At 48.9% G+C, this 15573-nt stretch overlaps 1 protein-coding gene across 5 annotated transcripts in view; it reads left to right on the plus strand.

Moving 5' to 3' along the window:
* Positions 1 to 530: 530 nt before the first annotated feature.
* The window catches only part of LOC124463506 (guanine nucleotide exchange factor DBS-like), a 31365-nt gene continuing 16322 nt past the window's right edge, over positions 531 to 15573 (plus strand). For all 5 annotated transcript variants that reach the window (XM_047015256.1, XM_047015258.1, XM_047015260.1 and 2 more), the window contains exons 1-4: positions 531 to 1204; positions 7206 to 7289; positions 8724 to 8838; positions 12750 to 12840. In XM_047015256.1, coding sequence (XP_046871212.1) covers positions 580 to 1204; positions 7206 to 7289; positions 8724 to 8838; positions 12750 to 12840 — 915 coding nt within the window. In that variant the 5' untranslated portion in view covers positions 531 to 579. The remainder of the gene's footprint in view (positions 1205 to 7205; positions 7290 to 8723; positions 8839 to 12749; positions 12841 to 15573) is intronic.

Consider the following 15573-nt stretch of genomic DNA (forward strand, 5'->3'; position numbering starts at 1 on the left):
TCGATAACAAGACACATTTAGAAGATATGTTGTACACTTGTACAAGCAGAAAAAAGCAAAACATGTACTCCCTATTAATAAATAAAAGAAGGTTAACGGGTTCACAAAGTGGGGGATTTCCCCATACGCATGCGTGCCTGTGTGTGAGTGTAGGAGAGAGAGCATGCGTGTAGGAGAGAGTAATAGCAGGATCATATTCACACCGAAACAGACTGGAATAAAAACACACACATATTGAACAGGAAGCGGTCATGCAATTGTCCTATTTTTGGGAGGGGTGGGAGGGATGGCAGAAAGGAGGGAGGGAGAAAAGTAAGGAGGAAGGGAGGGGGAACTGCACTCGACCTTTTGTCTGGTGTGTGTGTGTGTGTGTGGGGGGGGGGTTAACCTGATGTGGGAGGAGGAAGTACCAGCAGTCACTGGATGACAACCTGCAGGCTACAGACAACCTGCTGACGAGAGAGAGAGAGAGAGAGGGTGGGAGGGAGGGAAACAGAGAGTGAGGGAGTGTTTAGGAGAGAGAGGAGGTATAGTCAGAATGACGGAGAGAGAGCAGCGGTCACACCTGGAGAGAGCTGCATGGAACCACACTCGCTGGAGGGGAGAGAGGGAGAGGGGGATGATCGGGAGGGGAGAGGAGGAGGAGGAGACGGCTACTGGCACAACAGCATGGGAGGAGATGAGATGCTTGATTCGGGCTTAGGGTTCGTGATGGAAGACGTGGAGTTAGACTCTGGCTTCTTTGTTGAGGGGGCGGACTTTGAGGTGAGCGCGTGCGGGCAGACCGGAACAGACTGGGGTGGAGAGAGGGGAGAGGAGGAGGAGACGATGATGAACGAAGTGGAGGAAAAGTGGTTGCCCATGAGGCCAAGGAGGGGACTGCCAGACTGTCTGTCCGAAAGCAAGGAACTGCGGATGGAGGAGGAGGGAGAGAAGGAGGGAGAGACGGATGAGGACGGGGCGGAAGAGACGGAGGAGGAACCGGTTCAGAACGGAGAGATGGAGTTAGATCTAGAGGTATTGGTGGATGGACAAGGAGAGGGAGGAGGCGGTGCAGGGATGGATGGCGAGGCGGCTGGAGGCGTAGAGGCGGTGTTGGAGGTGCGTCTGTGCCCGGTCGAGGAGGGTGGAGGTCTGATGAAGATCTCTCTGGAGGAGGTGGAGAGATACTACCACTTCTGTCGATGTTGCCATTGGCTACACAGTGAGTCACACACCCCTCCAACTGCTTTGGCACGGTCTCTCTTTTGGGGTTTGTCTTCTCCTTCGGACTTTTGTCTCTCGTCTTAATTCAGTTCAATTTGTCAGTACTTAGTTGGCATAAATGAGTGAGCAGTAATGCTTAAGCCAGACAAGATTGAACAAAAAATAGCCTTAGTGTGAGTGTGTGTGTGTGTGTGTGACCCACTAATGTTTGACTCCTTACCTACAAACGTGAGCTGGACTGGTCACTAATCCCTATTTAGCCTTTAGACAGCATAAGTTCTTCTTCACCAGCTGGCATCGTGTGTGTGTGTGTGTGTGTGTGTGTGTGTGTGTGTGTGTGTGTATCAAACCAAATGAAGTCTGTTTCTATTGAGGGGAGAACTGGAAGAGCAGTCTTGGCAGTGGGACGGCTCGAATAACAGGCCACTTCATTTGCATCAACTATCTGATGGAAGCAATCACATACTGGACACACCATGTTTTACTCAGAGACACTCTTGTACAAAACAGTTTTTGCAGTTTGCAGACGAAAACTTACTAAACAATCATACAAACACATTTCTACGCACTCTCCTTTCCTCTCACATACAACCTAGTATTCACACAGTGCGTCAGCTAGTCTGGATGAGTGACTAATCCGTGGATGTTACGGTTTGTTTTCGTCCGCTGTGCGGATTCTCTATTTCTCTTTGTCTCTCTCTCTCTTCCTCTCTCTGTCTCTCCGACATCATCGATACTGGTGTGGGCTTATAGAGGAGTGAGTGAGAAGTTAGCCGTTTCAGTATCTGTATCCACACGGCTTCTCTATCTCTCTCACTCTCTCTATCCTGTCGTGGGAACCAGTACCTGATACTGCTGCTCTCTCCACACCCTCTCTGAGGACCACTGCCCTGGGGTCTTAATGGCTGTATTGTCCTGTGAGAGAGGGAGGAAGAGGAAGAGGGGGAGGGAGGGAAGGAGGATGACATTTCTTATGGAAGAGGAAGTGGCAGACGAAGTTAGGATCAGGAGGAGAGGAGGAAAGAGGCAGATGAAGGGAGGCATTCAGGATGAGGGTCGGAGGAAGAGGGAGATAGAATGAGGGAGGGGGGAAACAGGACTAGAAGCACCTTAGCTTGAATGCCTGAGACTTTGTCAATCCAGGTGAGCTGTGTGTGTGTGTGTGAGGGGGAGGGGGGGGTATTCATGCATATGATACGTGTGGGAGCCAGGGGAAGGGGGCTGGAGGGGGCTAGTGGTCGGAGGGGGGGGGGGGCAGTTCTGTTTGTACTGAATGCCAGGAGGAGCGTGTGAGTGCCCCTGGGCAGTGTGGTGGGGGGGGGGGGAGAAAGGAGTTCCTCTTTAACCACTTAACCAAGGAGCCAACAAGAACCAAGCAGGCCGTGTCAGTCAGGTGTCAGTCCCAGACATCCTGAAACAGGTGCTCCCTCTGAGCAGGACACTGACGCCTAACCCGTCAGTGGTTTACAGTGTCCAATCTGGTGTCCAGCTATCTGAACATGGACATGCACACTCTCTCACACACACGCTTGCTTGCTAGTTAATCATCGAGGCCGATGTTGACGTCCACTTCTGACTTCAACGGTGAATTCTCTGGTGACTGGTGACACACGCTCAACCACACACACACACACACTCACCCTTACTGCATAGGCTCCAATTTCATCTTTGAAGTCTTAGCATGAAAGGAAGCTTTGTCTCAGAGGAAAAGGATCAATCCATCAATAGACCAATCACTCTTGATCAATATCTTCTTTCCATCTTTATTGTGGATAGTGTCCTTTATGGACAGGACACAGGGAGAAATACAATATATCCTTTCTCCGGAAGGAAATCTAGTTATTGATCCCTTGTAGGTAACCCTCATTAACCCGAAAGTCACCTCCACTGAAAGTGTGTGTGACGGTTTTTCTGTCTGTGTGTGTGTCTTTGTTTGACTGTCTCAACTTGTGTTAGAGTATGGTAGTTTCTCTGTAATCTCCAGTTTTCTCTGCTGTAGGTTTTGTCAGTGTGTGAGGCAGTTACAGGCAAGCGACAATAGTATCCGTGTGTGTGATCTTTACTGTTCCATACTAATGCATCAGTGTGTGTGTGTGTGTGTGTAGATAGGACTGTGTGTTTATAGATTAGTGTAATCTAGGACTACCTATCTACCTAGAGGTCACCTGCTGTCACTGCAGCTCTGCTTACCTGCCTCCTGCCTCCCTGTCTCTATCCACTGGCATACACCAAGCCACCTGCCTCCTGCCTCCTGTCTCTCTCCACTGGCATACACCAAGCCACCTGCCTCCTGTCTCCCTGTCTCTCTCCACTGGCATACACCAAGCCACCTGCCTCCTGTCTTCCTGTCTCTCTCCACTGGCATACACCAAGCCACCTGCCTCCTGCCTCCTGTCTCTCTCCACTGGCATACACCAAGCCACCTGCCTCCTGCCTCCCTGTCTCTCTCCACTGGCATACACCAAGCCACCTGCCTCTGATGCCATCAGTCAGGCAAGGGCCATATGTCACGCTCTTTGTGATGTCATAAACAAGGAAAGGGCAAATGGAATGTCAGAGCCATGTCCTGATGTCATTATCGTGATGTCATTAACGTGATGGCTTGATTGTGATATCAGAGGCAGGGACGTTCTGCTGACTTTCTGTGCTACTTCCATATATATATATATATATATATTTATATATATATATATATATCTATGGCTATGGCTACTTTTGTACATTTCTCTTGTCATTGTGATGTCACACTGTTGACCTCAATATTGACATTCCCAAGTATGATCATGTGTACCATGTTGCGTAACCTGTTTCATAATGTCACACAATACCCCCATTCTTATTTGGGGGGGGCAATACCTTTCAATGCAAATTGTTGTGTGGATTACAAACTGACACAAAAAAAATATTCTGAATGTGTACACATTCAGAGCCATGTCAAAACAAACTATGTTATAATCTTTGGGTGAATAGAAACCAAAATAAAGTATTTCTACATTCAGTGCCCCACTCTACTCCTTTCCTAAAATGTTACATTCTCCTGATTGGTTAATATGGTTCTCTGTGTTGATGGGCTGCTAAGCTAAGGCTACCATCTGATAGGCTGCTCATAGTCAAACAAACGGACCCACTCTGGGCTTGCATAGTCTTTCCTTCCTGTGTGTTTGCTTTTTACTCTTTCTGTTTGTACAGGTGTTTTGTGCATGCATGCATCTATGAGAGAGTGAGAGAGTGTGTATGTTTTTAACTAGTCATGTGGGGTCCTGAAGTAAAGGAGATGAGAGACACAGAGAGAGAGAGAGAGAGAGAGAGAGAGAGAGAGAGAGAGAGAGAGACAGACAGAGAGAGATGGAATGACAGATCCAAGCGGGTGAGTGAAACAGACACCTTTTTAAGATGACCAATTTCCCCAGAACCTGTGTAATGAGAGTTTCATCTGTGCAAAGTAAAAACAGCTTTTAAAAGTACTTTCCGATACTTTACTGTACTTTGCCTGTGAAGTCAAGTACCCTGTTAAAGGGAGCATTTAGAACCAGGCTGTGAGAGGGAGCTTGTTAGGAGGGTACCCAGGAAAGGTGAGCCCTGGCTGGGAGGGCTTTCAGCCACATGCCCCTGCTCTACCAGTGGTTCACCAGACTGGGGCTGGAGTTTCAACACAGGTACTGTACTGTGTCCTGACAGCCTTAATCAGGGTTTCGACTGTGTTTGCGTGTGTTTGTACGTGCGTGTGTGTTTGCATATCTGCATACGCACACTTTTCCAGTATCTGTTTGTTTTTTGTGTGTGTGTGTGCGTTTTGATCATCCTGTGTCGTCAGTGCCATGGACGTATGTTGACTGTAGGTTATGAGTCTCTTGTGTTCACCACTGCAGCTGTGTTTGGTGCTGTGTTCACCACTGCAGCTGTGTTTGGTGCTGTGTTCACCAGAACAGCTGTGTTTGGTGCTGTGTTCACCACTGCAGCTGTGTTTGGTGCTGTGTTCACCACTGCAGCTGTGTTTGGTGCTGTGTTCACCAGAACAGCTGTGTTTGGTGCTGTTTTCACCAGAGCAGCTGTGTTTGGTGCTGTGTGCAGCATGGCAGCTGTGTTTGGTGCTGTGTTCACCAGAACAGCTGTGTTTGGTGCTGTTTTCACCAGAGCAGCTGTGTTTGGTGCTGTGTGCAGCATGGCAGCTGTGTTTGGTGCTGTGTTCACCACTGCAGCTGTGTTTGGTGCTGTGTTCACCAGAACAGCTGTGTTTGGTGCTGTGTTCACCACTGCAGCTGTGTTTGGTGCTGTGTTCACCACTGCAGCTGTGTTTGGTGCTGTGTTCACCAGAACAGCTGTGTTTGGTGCTGTTTTCACCAGAGCAGCTGTGTTTGGTGCTCTGTGCAGCATGGCAGCTGTGTTTGGTGCTGTGTGCAGCATGGCAGCTGTGTTTGGTGCTGTGTTCACCAGAACAGCTGTGTTTGGTGCTCTGTGCAGCATGGCAGTGTTCCAGTGTTTACTCAGTGTTGAGCGACATGAAGCCAAACATCAATAAACACTGAGGTCTCGGCAATAATCTGTTGATATGATTGCTCTTAAGTATTTAAGACTCCCTGTCTTTGGAACTGGAGTGAACCTCTGAAGACACTCTGGCTTTGCACCCCCCCCCCCCCCCCCCCCCCAGCTCAGGCTGAGCCCCCCTGCGTTGATCTGGCTCTGTTTTAGACAAAGCAAAAGACAGGGAGTGGAGGTCCGTTCTCCAGTTCATCCAGCGTCTCAGACGATCATCTGTCACGAGCTGCTCATTAACTATCTAGCAGGGCGGGGGGGGGGGGGGGGGGGGCGGCCGGTCAGGGGCACCGCCTGACAGAGCAGATCCTCTGTCCTCACCTCTCGCACCCTGCCAGGGAGCTCTGCCAGGGAGCTCTGCCAGCGCTCGCCCATCCGTTATACACACTCGAGGAGATGAGCTTTCCTTCACGACCACTTCTCTCTCTGTGGGTCCCAGGGCACCCATCAGATGTGTGTGTGTGTGTGTGTGTAGGAGCGTGCCAAGTTTGTGTGTGTTTTGTAAGTAATAGTGATGAACGACACTCTGTGGAGGAGACTTATTGATCTGTTTTGCTCTGCGCTGTCAAGCTCTCTGTTTCAGCTCTGGTAAGACCAGGGGTTCATTTGATATGTCTCCAGCACCTCTGCTTTACTGGGTAGGGGCAGGATGGTTGGACTGTTGGTCTGACTGCTGAATGTGATCTCAGCTCATGGATGTTGACACTTTGATGTTTAATATCAATGATTTACTAGTATACTGCTGTGGTCCCAGACTGTGGAATGGAGACAGTGTGTGCGTGTGCCATTTTGACTGGCTTCAGCAAAGGTTAATCACCCACAAAAAAAAAGGTTTCCACCAACACACACTGGTTGGTGTCTTAGGTTTGCCCTATCTAAAGACCAAACATGAATGGAAGCATGATTATACCTAGATCTTCTGTTTGACCCTAATTCCAGTTGACCTAAAGTTTAGTCCAGTCAACCTGATCTATGATCCAATTTACCACTATTCACCCCCAATAGGCCCCTCAGAAGCCTGGGCCCACGGTTCTCTTCTCCCCCCCATCCTCACCCTCCTTACCTGGGTTTAGTCACTATCCACTGCCTCCCGCTGGGGGTCTACCCCAAATCTGATTATTGTAATCCCTCTCTGGGGTACGGTGATGGGGGTTGGAGAACTGGGGCAGGTGGCTCCTGATGGGGGGGTTCTTAAGTAGCTGGCCATGCTGGTGGATGCTGAGGAATCTCTCTTTACTTGGGAAGACAAGCTTGGTTTCAGCTTGGTTTGAAAAATGTTTGCGTGACATGCATTTAAAGAACATTATCAGCCTGTCACAGGGCAGTCTGTAGTTGCCTTAGAGTTTATGGTTGATGTTTTGTGTACTTCCAGTCCAGTCTGTCTGTTGGGAAGTGTTTTTGACGATGATGATTATGTTGTTGTTGTTGTTGTGGTCAGCCTAATGTTGTTTGTGTCTTCTTCCTAGATGAGATCATGCAGCAGGAGAGCAGTCCTCTGTGGGCCGCTGACATCACTCCTGACCTCAGGAAGCAGTTTGCCTTCCTCTCAGGTTAGACTTCCTGTCTGAACACTGTCTGTCTGAACACTGTCTGTCTGTCTGAACACTTGTCTGTCTGAACACTGTTTGTCTGAACACTGTCTGTCTGTCTAAACACTTTGTCTGAACACTGGCTGTCTGAACACTGTCTGTCTGAACACTGTCTGTTTGTCTGTCTGTCTGTCTGTCTGTCTGTCTGTCTGTCTGTCTGAACACTGTCTGTTTGTCTGTCTGTCTGTCTGTCTGAACACTGTCTGTCTGAACACTGTCTGTCTGTCTGAACACTGTCTGTCTGTCTGTCTGAACACTGTCTGTCTGAACACTGTCTGTCTGAACACTGTCTGTCTGTCTGTCTGTCTGTCTGTCTGTCTGAACACTGTCTGTCTGAACACTGTCTGTCTGAACACTGTCTGTTTGTGTCTCAGTTATGTGCAGCGTGACGTCTGTCTCCTACCATGCTAAACAGCCAGTGAACCAGAAGAATTTGTTATTCAAATATTTCCATCCTCTACCTGCCTTCCTCCTCCTCATTTGTTTATAACAGAGTTAATCAGGGCCAAACACACCGACCTCCTTTCTGTTAGTGTGTGTGTGGTGTGTGGTGTGTGTGGTGTGGGAGGGGTAAATACAGTGCCAATCAACCCCTTCTTTTCTGTTCAATAACAACCATAAGACTCCTGATGTGAGTCAGCCACGTGGACGCTGCAGTAGTGGGGTGTCGTCTTGTCAAGCACACACTGCATTCACATCATCATGTAAAGAGCCCCTGACACACACACACATACACACACCTGTGCATACACACTTCCACACACACACACACACTGCCCCCTCTCTCTTGGTCTCTGTGCATGCTAGGTGACCTTGGTCTGACAGAGATACTGGATGTATTTTGCCTCTTGGCGTCCATTTTGCAGCCTCTCCTTTCATGAGCTGAATAAAACACACACAACAAACGATGACTGCACAGTTCCTGTTGCTATAGCGACTATTAGATAGGGAAAAGCAGACAGATTGATATTCTGATCACATGGGCTGACAGAGCAGCTGCTACCCCCAGAGAGAGAGAGAGAGAGAAAGAGAGTGAGAGAAAAAAGAGATAGTGAGAGAGATGGAGCGGGAGAGAAACGCCATTGAATGGGTAATAGGTCAGTGGATAGAGCATATTACTGCAGACCAATACCTACCATAGGTTCAAATCCCCCCTATGTACATTGCTTAGGATGAAATAGAACAGTTCATATATATTTGTGAGACCACGGCAGGAAGTACAGTATTTCCTTCTGTTTCTCCCAGACTGTCTCTCTGGCGCTCCCGTGTGGCGTGTAGCTGGATCAAAACATCGTCACAACACTAACCGCATAGCTTTGCATCCTGAGAACATGAAAATGGAGTGAAGTACCAGCCCTTTAAATGGCTGCCTTCTGTCTGAACTCTATTTCCCAGGGGGCCGAGGACAGAACGGCAGCCCCATCATCGTGTTCCCAGAGTTCCCTGCTTTTGGCGAGATCCAGAAGAGAGAGTTCCATAACGTGCTCACCTACCTGACCAGCGTCCCCAGGTGAGATTCCACCCCATACACACTCACACACTCACATACACACTCACATACACACTCACACCCCCCCTCCCGCCACACACTGCTCTCCTTCTCTGGCCTCCTGTGTTCTTCTGCACCCCTCTCTTTCTACCCCCCCCTCACACCACCCCCCCCCCCCCCCCCCCCCTCTGTGTCTCAAAGCAGTGTGCATGTATTATTCACAGCTTACTATAAACCGTGAGGACCGCAGTCTGTTCTATATAAAGCCAGAGCGATGGAGGATAAAGCCAGAGAGAGGGAGGAAAGCGAGGATAGAGGTTCCTCAGAGAAGCAAGCACAAATCCATATTGTATCTTGCTTCTCTGACGAATATGGAATGTAATACAAATCATTTGCAGAAAGTGTTTGCAGTTAGTATTCCCATTCACAGTGTTCACCCTCTGAAACCTTCTCATTGAGGAGCACACTTTTCATGGTATCCTTCAGGTTTCGAGCTCTCTGTCACAGTCGTTAACTAGTCTGTATGTTAACTCAGTTCCTCTGTGCAGGGTCCACATCTCACCGCTAGGGGGCAATAGACCCCTACTTCATTCTGTCTAGCAATCCTTAGTTGAAGGGATAATGGCTTTTCTGCCTGATTTCATCTAATGTCATATTTTCACAATGCCTGCATGTGTGTCCTGTGTGTGTGTATCCTTTGTGTGTGTTATGACTAATGATTAAAAGAATGTAATGTAATGTGTGTGTGTTCTAAACGTGTGTGTGGTGTTCCATGGAGCGGCTGTAGACGGAAGGGGGGCAGGGTTTGTCGTAATGCTGCTCTGCTAATTAGCTGGCCGAGGCTGTAACAAGGGCTTTATCAGGCCCCTGCACAGTGCCTTTGTGTAGGAGAGAAGAGGGGGGAGGGTAAACCTGGAGAGGACGAACCCCCAAACCCTCTCCTCAGACTCCCCCCTTTCCTCTCTCCTTGATCTCCTCTGACTCCCGCCTCACAGTTTTTATTTGTATTTTCGATGTCTCGTCTTGCAGTCTTTCTCACCACTGTCCTACTTCTTTCATTCCTTTTTTTAACCCTCCTCTCTCTCCATCCCTCCTCTCTCTCCATCCCTCCTTCTGGTCGCATCTGTCTGAAGAACTCTTCGTACTTCTAAAATAGAAACAGCAAAGTCTTGGCTGTTTTAGGTTTGAATAATGCATGCAGACAGCTGAGATGTGTGTGTGTGTGTGTGTGTGTGTGTGCGTGCGCGAATGGATACCTGCATCTGTGTGCCTGTACTCTGCATTTACATAAATGACAATGGATAAATGACTTATCTATTACATTAAGTCCTTACATTTAGGACTTTAAAATGTCCTCTTAGCTCCGGTTCAACACGGTGTGTGTGTTGCTCACCTTATGGAGGGTGGCACAGACAGCTCCGGTTCAACACGGTGTGTGTGTTGCTCACCTTATGGAGGGTGGCACAGACAGGCCCTGAGGGGCAATCTGCTCTCCAAACCTCTACAGATGGCCAGGTGCTACCGCAAGGACACAAACACACACACACACTCCACCATAAAGAGCATGTGAGGATGTGTGTGTCAATGTCTGTGTGTACGTGCACCAACATGATCTTGAACAATAAATATTTAAATGCTTTTCCCAGATCCAAAATTCAAAATATCACAAACTTCTACGCATATTGGCCATTTTCTTTTATCGCCACAACTGAGTTTTGAAAGTAATACATTTGCTGTATTTAAAAAAGCCTCAAAAGGAGGACTGTGGGGTTGTTGACTTTTCCAGTTCCAAATTCCTTTGAAGGTATTCCCAAAGTGTAATCAGTCTTCTAACGAGGCGTGGAATCTGTCGGTCTCCTAATCCTGTTTCCCTTCTGCTGGGAGAGGCCTGCCCAGCCTCTGGAACACAACACACACTCACTAAATGAATTAGCCATATCCTTTGGTGGACTGTGTATGCGTGTGTTCATTTTCTCTGCCTCCCTTAATTTATGCATAAATGTGATGGTTTAACCCAGACTGAGTTGTTGGGGCATCACTAGAATAAAATGAGTCTTGAGAGCTCTCCATTTGTTGTTGATTTAAATGTCATTTAGCCTCCAGGCTGTTATTATAGTGGTCGTCATAGCAGCAGTATGAGTGAACTCCTGTAAGACAGAGCCTTGGAGCCTCTCCTCATCCCAGGGCTCAACACAGTAGAAAAACCAATTATTTAGACTCCCCCTCTGGTATCTTACTTGCTCTCTAATCAAGCAGCGCCTCCATGAATATGTAGATTGATTCAATTTCACACTGTTGTTCCTAAGAAGGCGAGACTGACTGTATCCATTCACCTGAGCCAATCACATAATGTACGCAGATTTGAAACATTTGGTAAACTAATCCTAGTGATTCGCTTGATTTGATTTTCCTTTGACAGTCATTTTAAATGTCCCTTTTTTACACTATGATATCAAACTGTGTCATTAGAAACAGTGACATTGTGTGCTGTATTATTTTCATTCATACAGACTCTAAACCAGGGCTCTGGGTATCAGTGTAAAGCAATATGAGAAAACAGCAGTAGCCAATCATCTTCCAGGCATGCAGTCTTTGTGTTTGATGCTTCAAATTGTGTGTGTGTGTGTGCGTGAGTCCTGATCTGGTTCCCTCCTTTCAGCAGCTCTCAGAAGGGCCATCAGTAGTAGAACCCATCCCTCCTCTCTCCTCTTTTCATATCCATGTCCTCTCTCTCTCTCTCTCTCTCTCTCAGGTTTATGTAAGGTCTGAATGCTTGAAAAGACTAAATGAGGGTTAGAGAGAAGGGGAGAGAGAGAAACAGACATTCTGATATGGTAACATGGGAGGATGATAGACGGATGGGTATAGTAGATGGCTGACAAAGCTTGAGTGATGAAGCACCTCTATTACACTATGCTGTAGAGAGAGAGGGAATAAGAGAGAATGATAGAGACAGGATGAGACAGCTAATTAGAGGAATACAGAGACAGACACATAAAACTTGCACGATAGAGGAAAGGATGGATGGATGGAGAGAGAGAGAGAGAGAGAGAGAGAGAGAGAGAGTGAGCAGTGGACTGTGCCATCCAGCCACGTTCCCCACACCTCCTAGAGAGAGTGAGCAGTGGACTGTGCCATCCAGCCACGTTCCCCACACCTCCTAGCCTGCTGACTGGCCACCAGAGCCGTCCGTCACGTCACAGCTGCGCTCTGATAGGCCGGTGGTACAGCAGCACTCGGTGTGCGATTGGTGGAGGGGTGAGCGTGGTGCTGAGACTGAGAGTGGATGCTGTGGGGATCCATTCGGTTTGCTCCCCTCCTGCAGAGCACAGCCTCCTCTTATTTACAAGAGGCTGCATGTGACTGTGCTTGGGTCTGGGTTTGTTTGGAGTAGCACAGCTGTTTGGATTAACTAGCGAAGGGAGACACTCTACGACGTCCGTCTGCTATTGTGGAGGGTGTATATATGTGTAAGTGTATAAGGGTGTGTCTGTGTGTTGAGCCTGCTGGTCATCCATACATGGGACATTTGTATTACTGGTTCATGTGTCCATCTGTCCTGCCTCCCACCTCTCACCTGGTTTGTCTCTGAGTGCCGGGTTAGTTGTACTGTGGTTGTGTTGGGGTCATGTTGAGGTTGATGTTAACTGTGGTTGTGTTGGGGTCATGTTGAGGTTGATGTTAACTGTGGTTGTGTTGGGGTCATGTTGAGGTTGATGTTAACTGTGGTTGTGTTGGGGTCATGTTGAGGTTGATGTTAACTGTGGTTGTGTTGGGGTCATGTTGAGGTTGATGTTAACTGTGGTTGTGTTGGGGTCATGTTGAGGTTGATGTTAACTGTGGTTGTGTTGGGGTCATGTTGAGGTTGATGTTAACTGTGGTTGTGTTGGGGTCATGTTGAGGTTGATGTTAACTGTGGTTGTGTGTTCCAGTGTGGCGGCGACAGGGGTCGGCTTCATCCTGGTCATCGACCGGCGGCAGGACCGATGGGCGGCCGTCAAGGCAACCCTGCTACGCATCGCAGTGAGTTCATCTGTGTGTGTGTGTGTCAGGGGCCTGGGTCTGAGTGTGTGTCTGTGTGTGTGTGTGTGTGTCAGGGGTCTGAGTGTGTGTGTGTGTGTGTCAGGGGTCTGAGTGTGTGTGTGTGTGTGTGTGTGTCAGGGGTCTGAGTGTGTGTCTGTGTGTGTGTGTGTGTGTCAGGGGTCTGAGTGTGTGTCTGTGTGTGTGTGTGTGTGTCAGGGGTCTGAGTGTGTGTCTGTGTGTGTGTGTGTGTGTCAGGGGTCTGAGTCTGAGTGTGTGTGTGTGTGTGTGTGTCAGGGGTCTGAGTCTGAGTGTGTGTGTGTGTGTGTGTGTCAGGGGTCTGAGTGTGTGTGTGTGTGTGTGTGTGTCAGGGGTCTGAGTGTGTGTGTGTGTGTGTGTGTGTGTGTGTGTCAGGGGTCTGAGTGTGTGTGTGTGTGTCAGGGGTCTGAGTGTGTGTGTGTGTGTGTGTCAGGGGTCTGAGTGTGTGTGTGTGTGTGTGTGTGTGTGTGTGTCAGGGGTCTGAGTGTGTGTCTGTGTGTGTGTGTGTCAGGGGTCTGAGTGTGTGTCTGTGTGTGTGTGTGTGTGTCAGGGGTCTGAGTGTGTGTCTGTGTGTGTGTGTGTGTGTCAGGGGTCTGAGTGTGTGTCTGTGTGTGTGTGTGTGTGTCAGGGGTCTGAGTGTGTGTCTGTGTGTGTGTGTGTGTGTCAGGGGTCTGAGTGTGTGTCTGTGTGTGTGTGTGTGTCAGGGGTCTGAGTCTGAGTGTGTGTGTGTGTGTGTGTGTGTGTCAGGGGTCTGAGTCTGAGTGTGTGTGTGTGTGTGTCAGGGGTCTGAGTGTGTGTGTGTGTGTGTGTGTGTCAGGGGTCTGAGTGTGTGTGTGTGTGTGTGTGTGTGTCAGGGGTCTGAGTGTGTGTGTGTGTGTGTGTGTCAGGGGTCTGAGTGTGTGTGTGTGTGTGTGTCAGGGGTCTGAGTGTGTGTGTGTGTGTGTGTGTGTGTGTCAGGGGTCTGAGTGTGTGTCTGTGTGTGTGTGTGTGTGTGTCAGGGGTCTGAGTGTGTGTCTGTGTGTGTGTGTGTGTGTCAGGGGTCTGAGTGTGTGTCTGTGTGTGTGTGTGTGTGTCAGGGGTCTGAGTGTGTGTCTGTGTGTGTGTGTGTGTGTCAGGGGTCTGAGTGTGTGTCTGTGTGTGTGTGTGTGTGTCAGGGGTCTGAGTGTGTGTGTGTGTGTGTGTGTGTGTGTGTGTGTGTGTGTGTGTGTGTGTGTGTGTGTGTGTGTGTGTGTGTGTGTCCATGTGCTTGGGACCATACACGTTTGTTTCCATCTAGTAACCCTAACCATCTAGTCTGGGGTGGAGTGGAGAGGGGCCCTATCCTGTCACTCTCCCCCCAGGGAACAGAGAGGGTTTGGCAGACTCCAGCCCTCTGAAGACCCCCTCTGTAAACAGAGCAGGATAAATATCATTCGAGCCCCGGGGAGAATGATATGAAACCTCCCCACCTTACACCCGTACCCCCCTCTCTTCTACCATTTTACCCCAGCACTCCCCACTTCAAACCCTCCTCACCCCCACCCATCACTCCCCCCCCCCCCCCCTTCCTCCCGCCACCATCAGAACCAGCCATGTGTTTGTATTGCCTGGAGGGTCAAATAAATTGTCATCTGTGAGAGAGAGAGAGAGAGAGGGAGGGAGGGGGTGGGGAGCATGTTGCTGCTTTTTGAAACCTGTGTCCTTATACAGCCACTGCTGATTGAATGTGATGAAATGAACTATTTGATCGTAGCACTAAGAAAACATCTAATACTCTTAGATCAAATAGAATCACCAGTCCATGAAACAGATGCGATCTGATCACAGATGCACTCCCTGGAAGCAAATGTGTGTATGTTGTTGTATAAAGAGGTGTATATACCATACAGTCCTAGACGACTCCATGGAGATGCAGTATGGGTTTGTGTGTCTTACTAACCTTGTACAGAAGTGGAACAGCATGAGTCATGTTCTCTTATTCCAGATCAGCTGCTGTTGCCAATACACTCTCCAACACCACAGAGGGAGAGGGAGAGGGAGAGGGAGAGGGAGAGGGAGAGGGAGAGGGAGAGGGAGAGGGAGAGGGAGAGGGAGAGAGGGAGAGGGAGAGGGAGGGGGAGGGGGAGGGGGAGGGGGAGGGGGAGGGGGAGGGGGAGGGGGAGAGGAGTTCTTGTGTAGATGTCGAGGCTTTTTATGCTTCCCTCTTTCAATCCATTTCTTTCCTTCTGTCGATCTCTCCCTGTCCATCTTTCCCTCTCTTTCAGTGTCTCTCATTGTCTCATTATATTTTTCAGTCCCCCCCCCCCATATCATAGTCTCTCCATATCTTTCTCTTTCTCTCTCTTTCCCTCCTCCTTTTTCTCTATCATTTGCTCCATGTCTCCATCTTCCTCTCCCTGTTCTTCTGATCTGATTTCCCAGCTGGTAAACAGCCTGTGTGTGTGTGTGTGTGTGTGTCTGGCATGTGTGTGGATGTTTGTGTATGTATAAGTGGGCCTGGCTCCGTTTTCGATTGTCGTTCTACTGAAGCTGAGGCAATGATTAGTACCAGCTTGGATCACTCTCTGCTGAATGAACCAGATGGGAATGCATCAGTCTGTTTCCAATGTACCCTCCCATCAACATAAACACCTTGCCTCGCCTTCACAACACAGACACCAGACACTTACAGACATCTAGCAGGGCTTCACTGGATAGCTTGAACACCTTCAGCACCAG

This window comes from Hypomesus transpacificus, unplaced genomic scaffold, assembly GCF_021917145.1.
Source record: "Hypomesus transpacificus isolate Combined female unplaced genomic scaffold, fHypTra1 scaffold_289, whole genome shotgun sequence".
NCBI lineage: Eukaryota > Metazoa > Chordata > Actinopteri > Osmeriformes > Osmeridae > Hypomesus > Hypomesus transpacificus.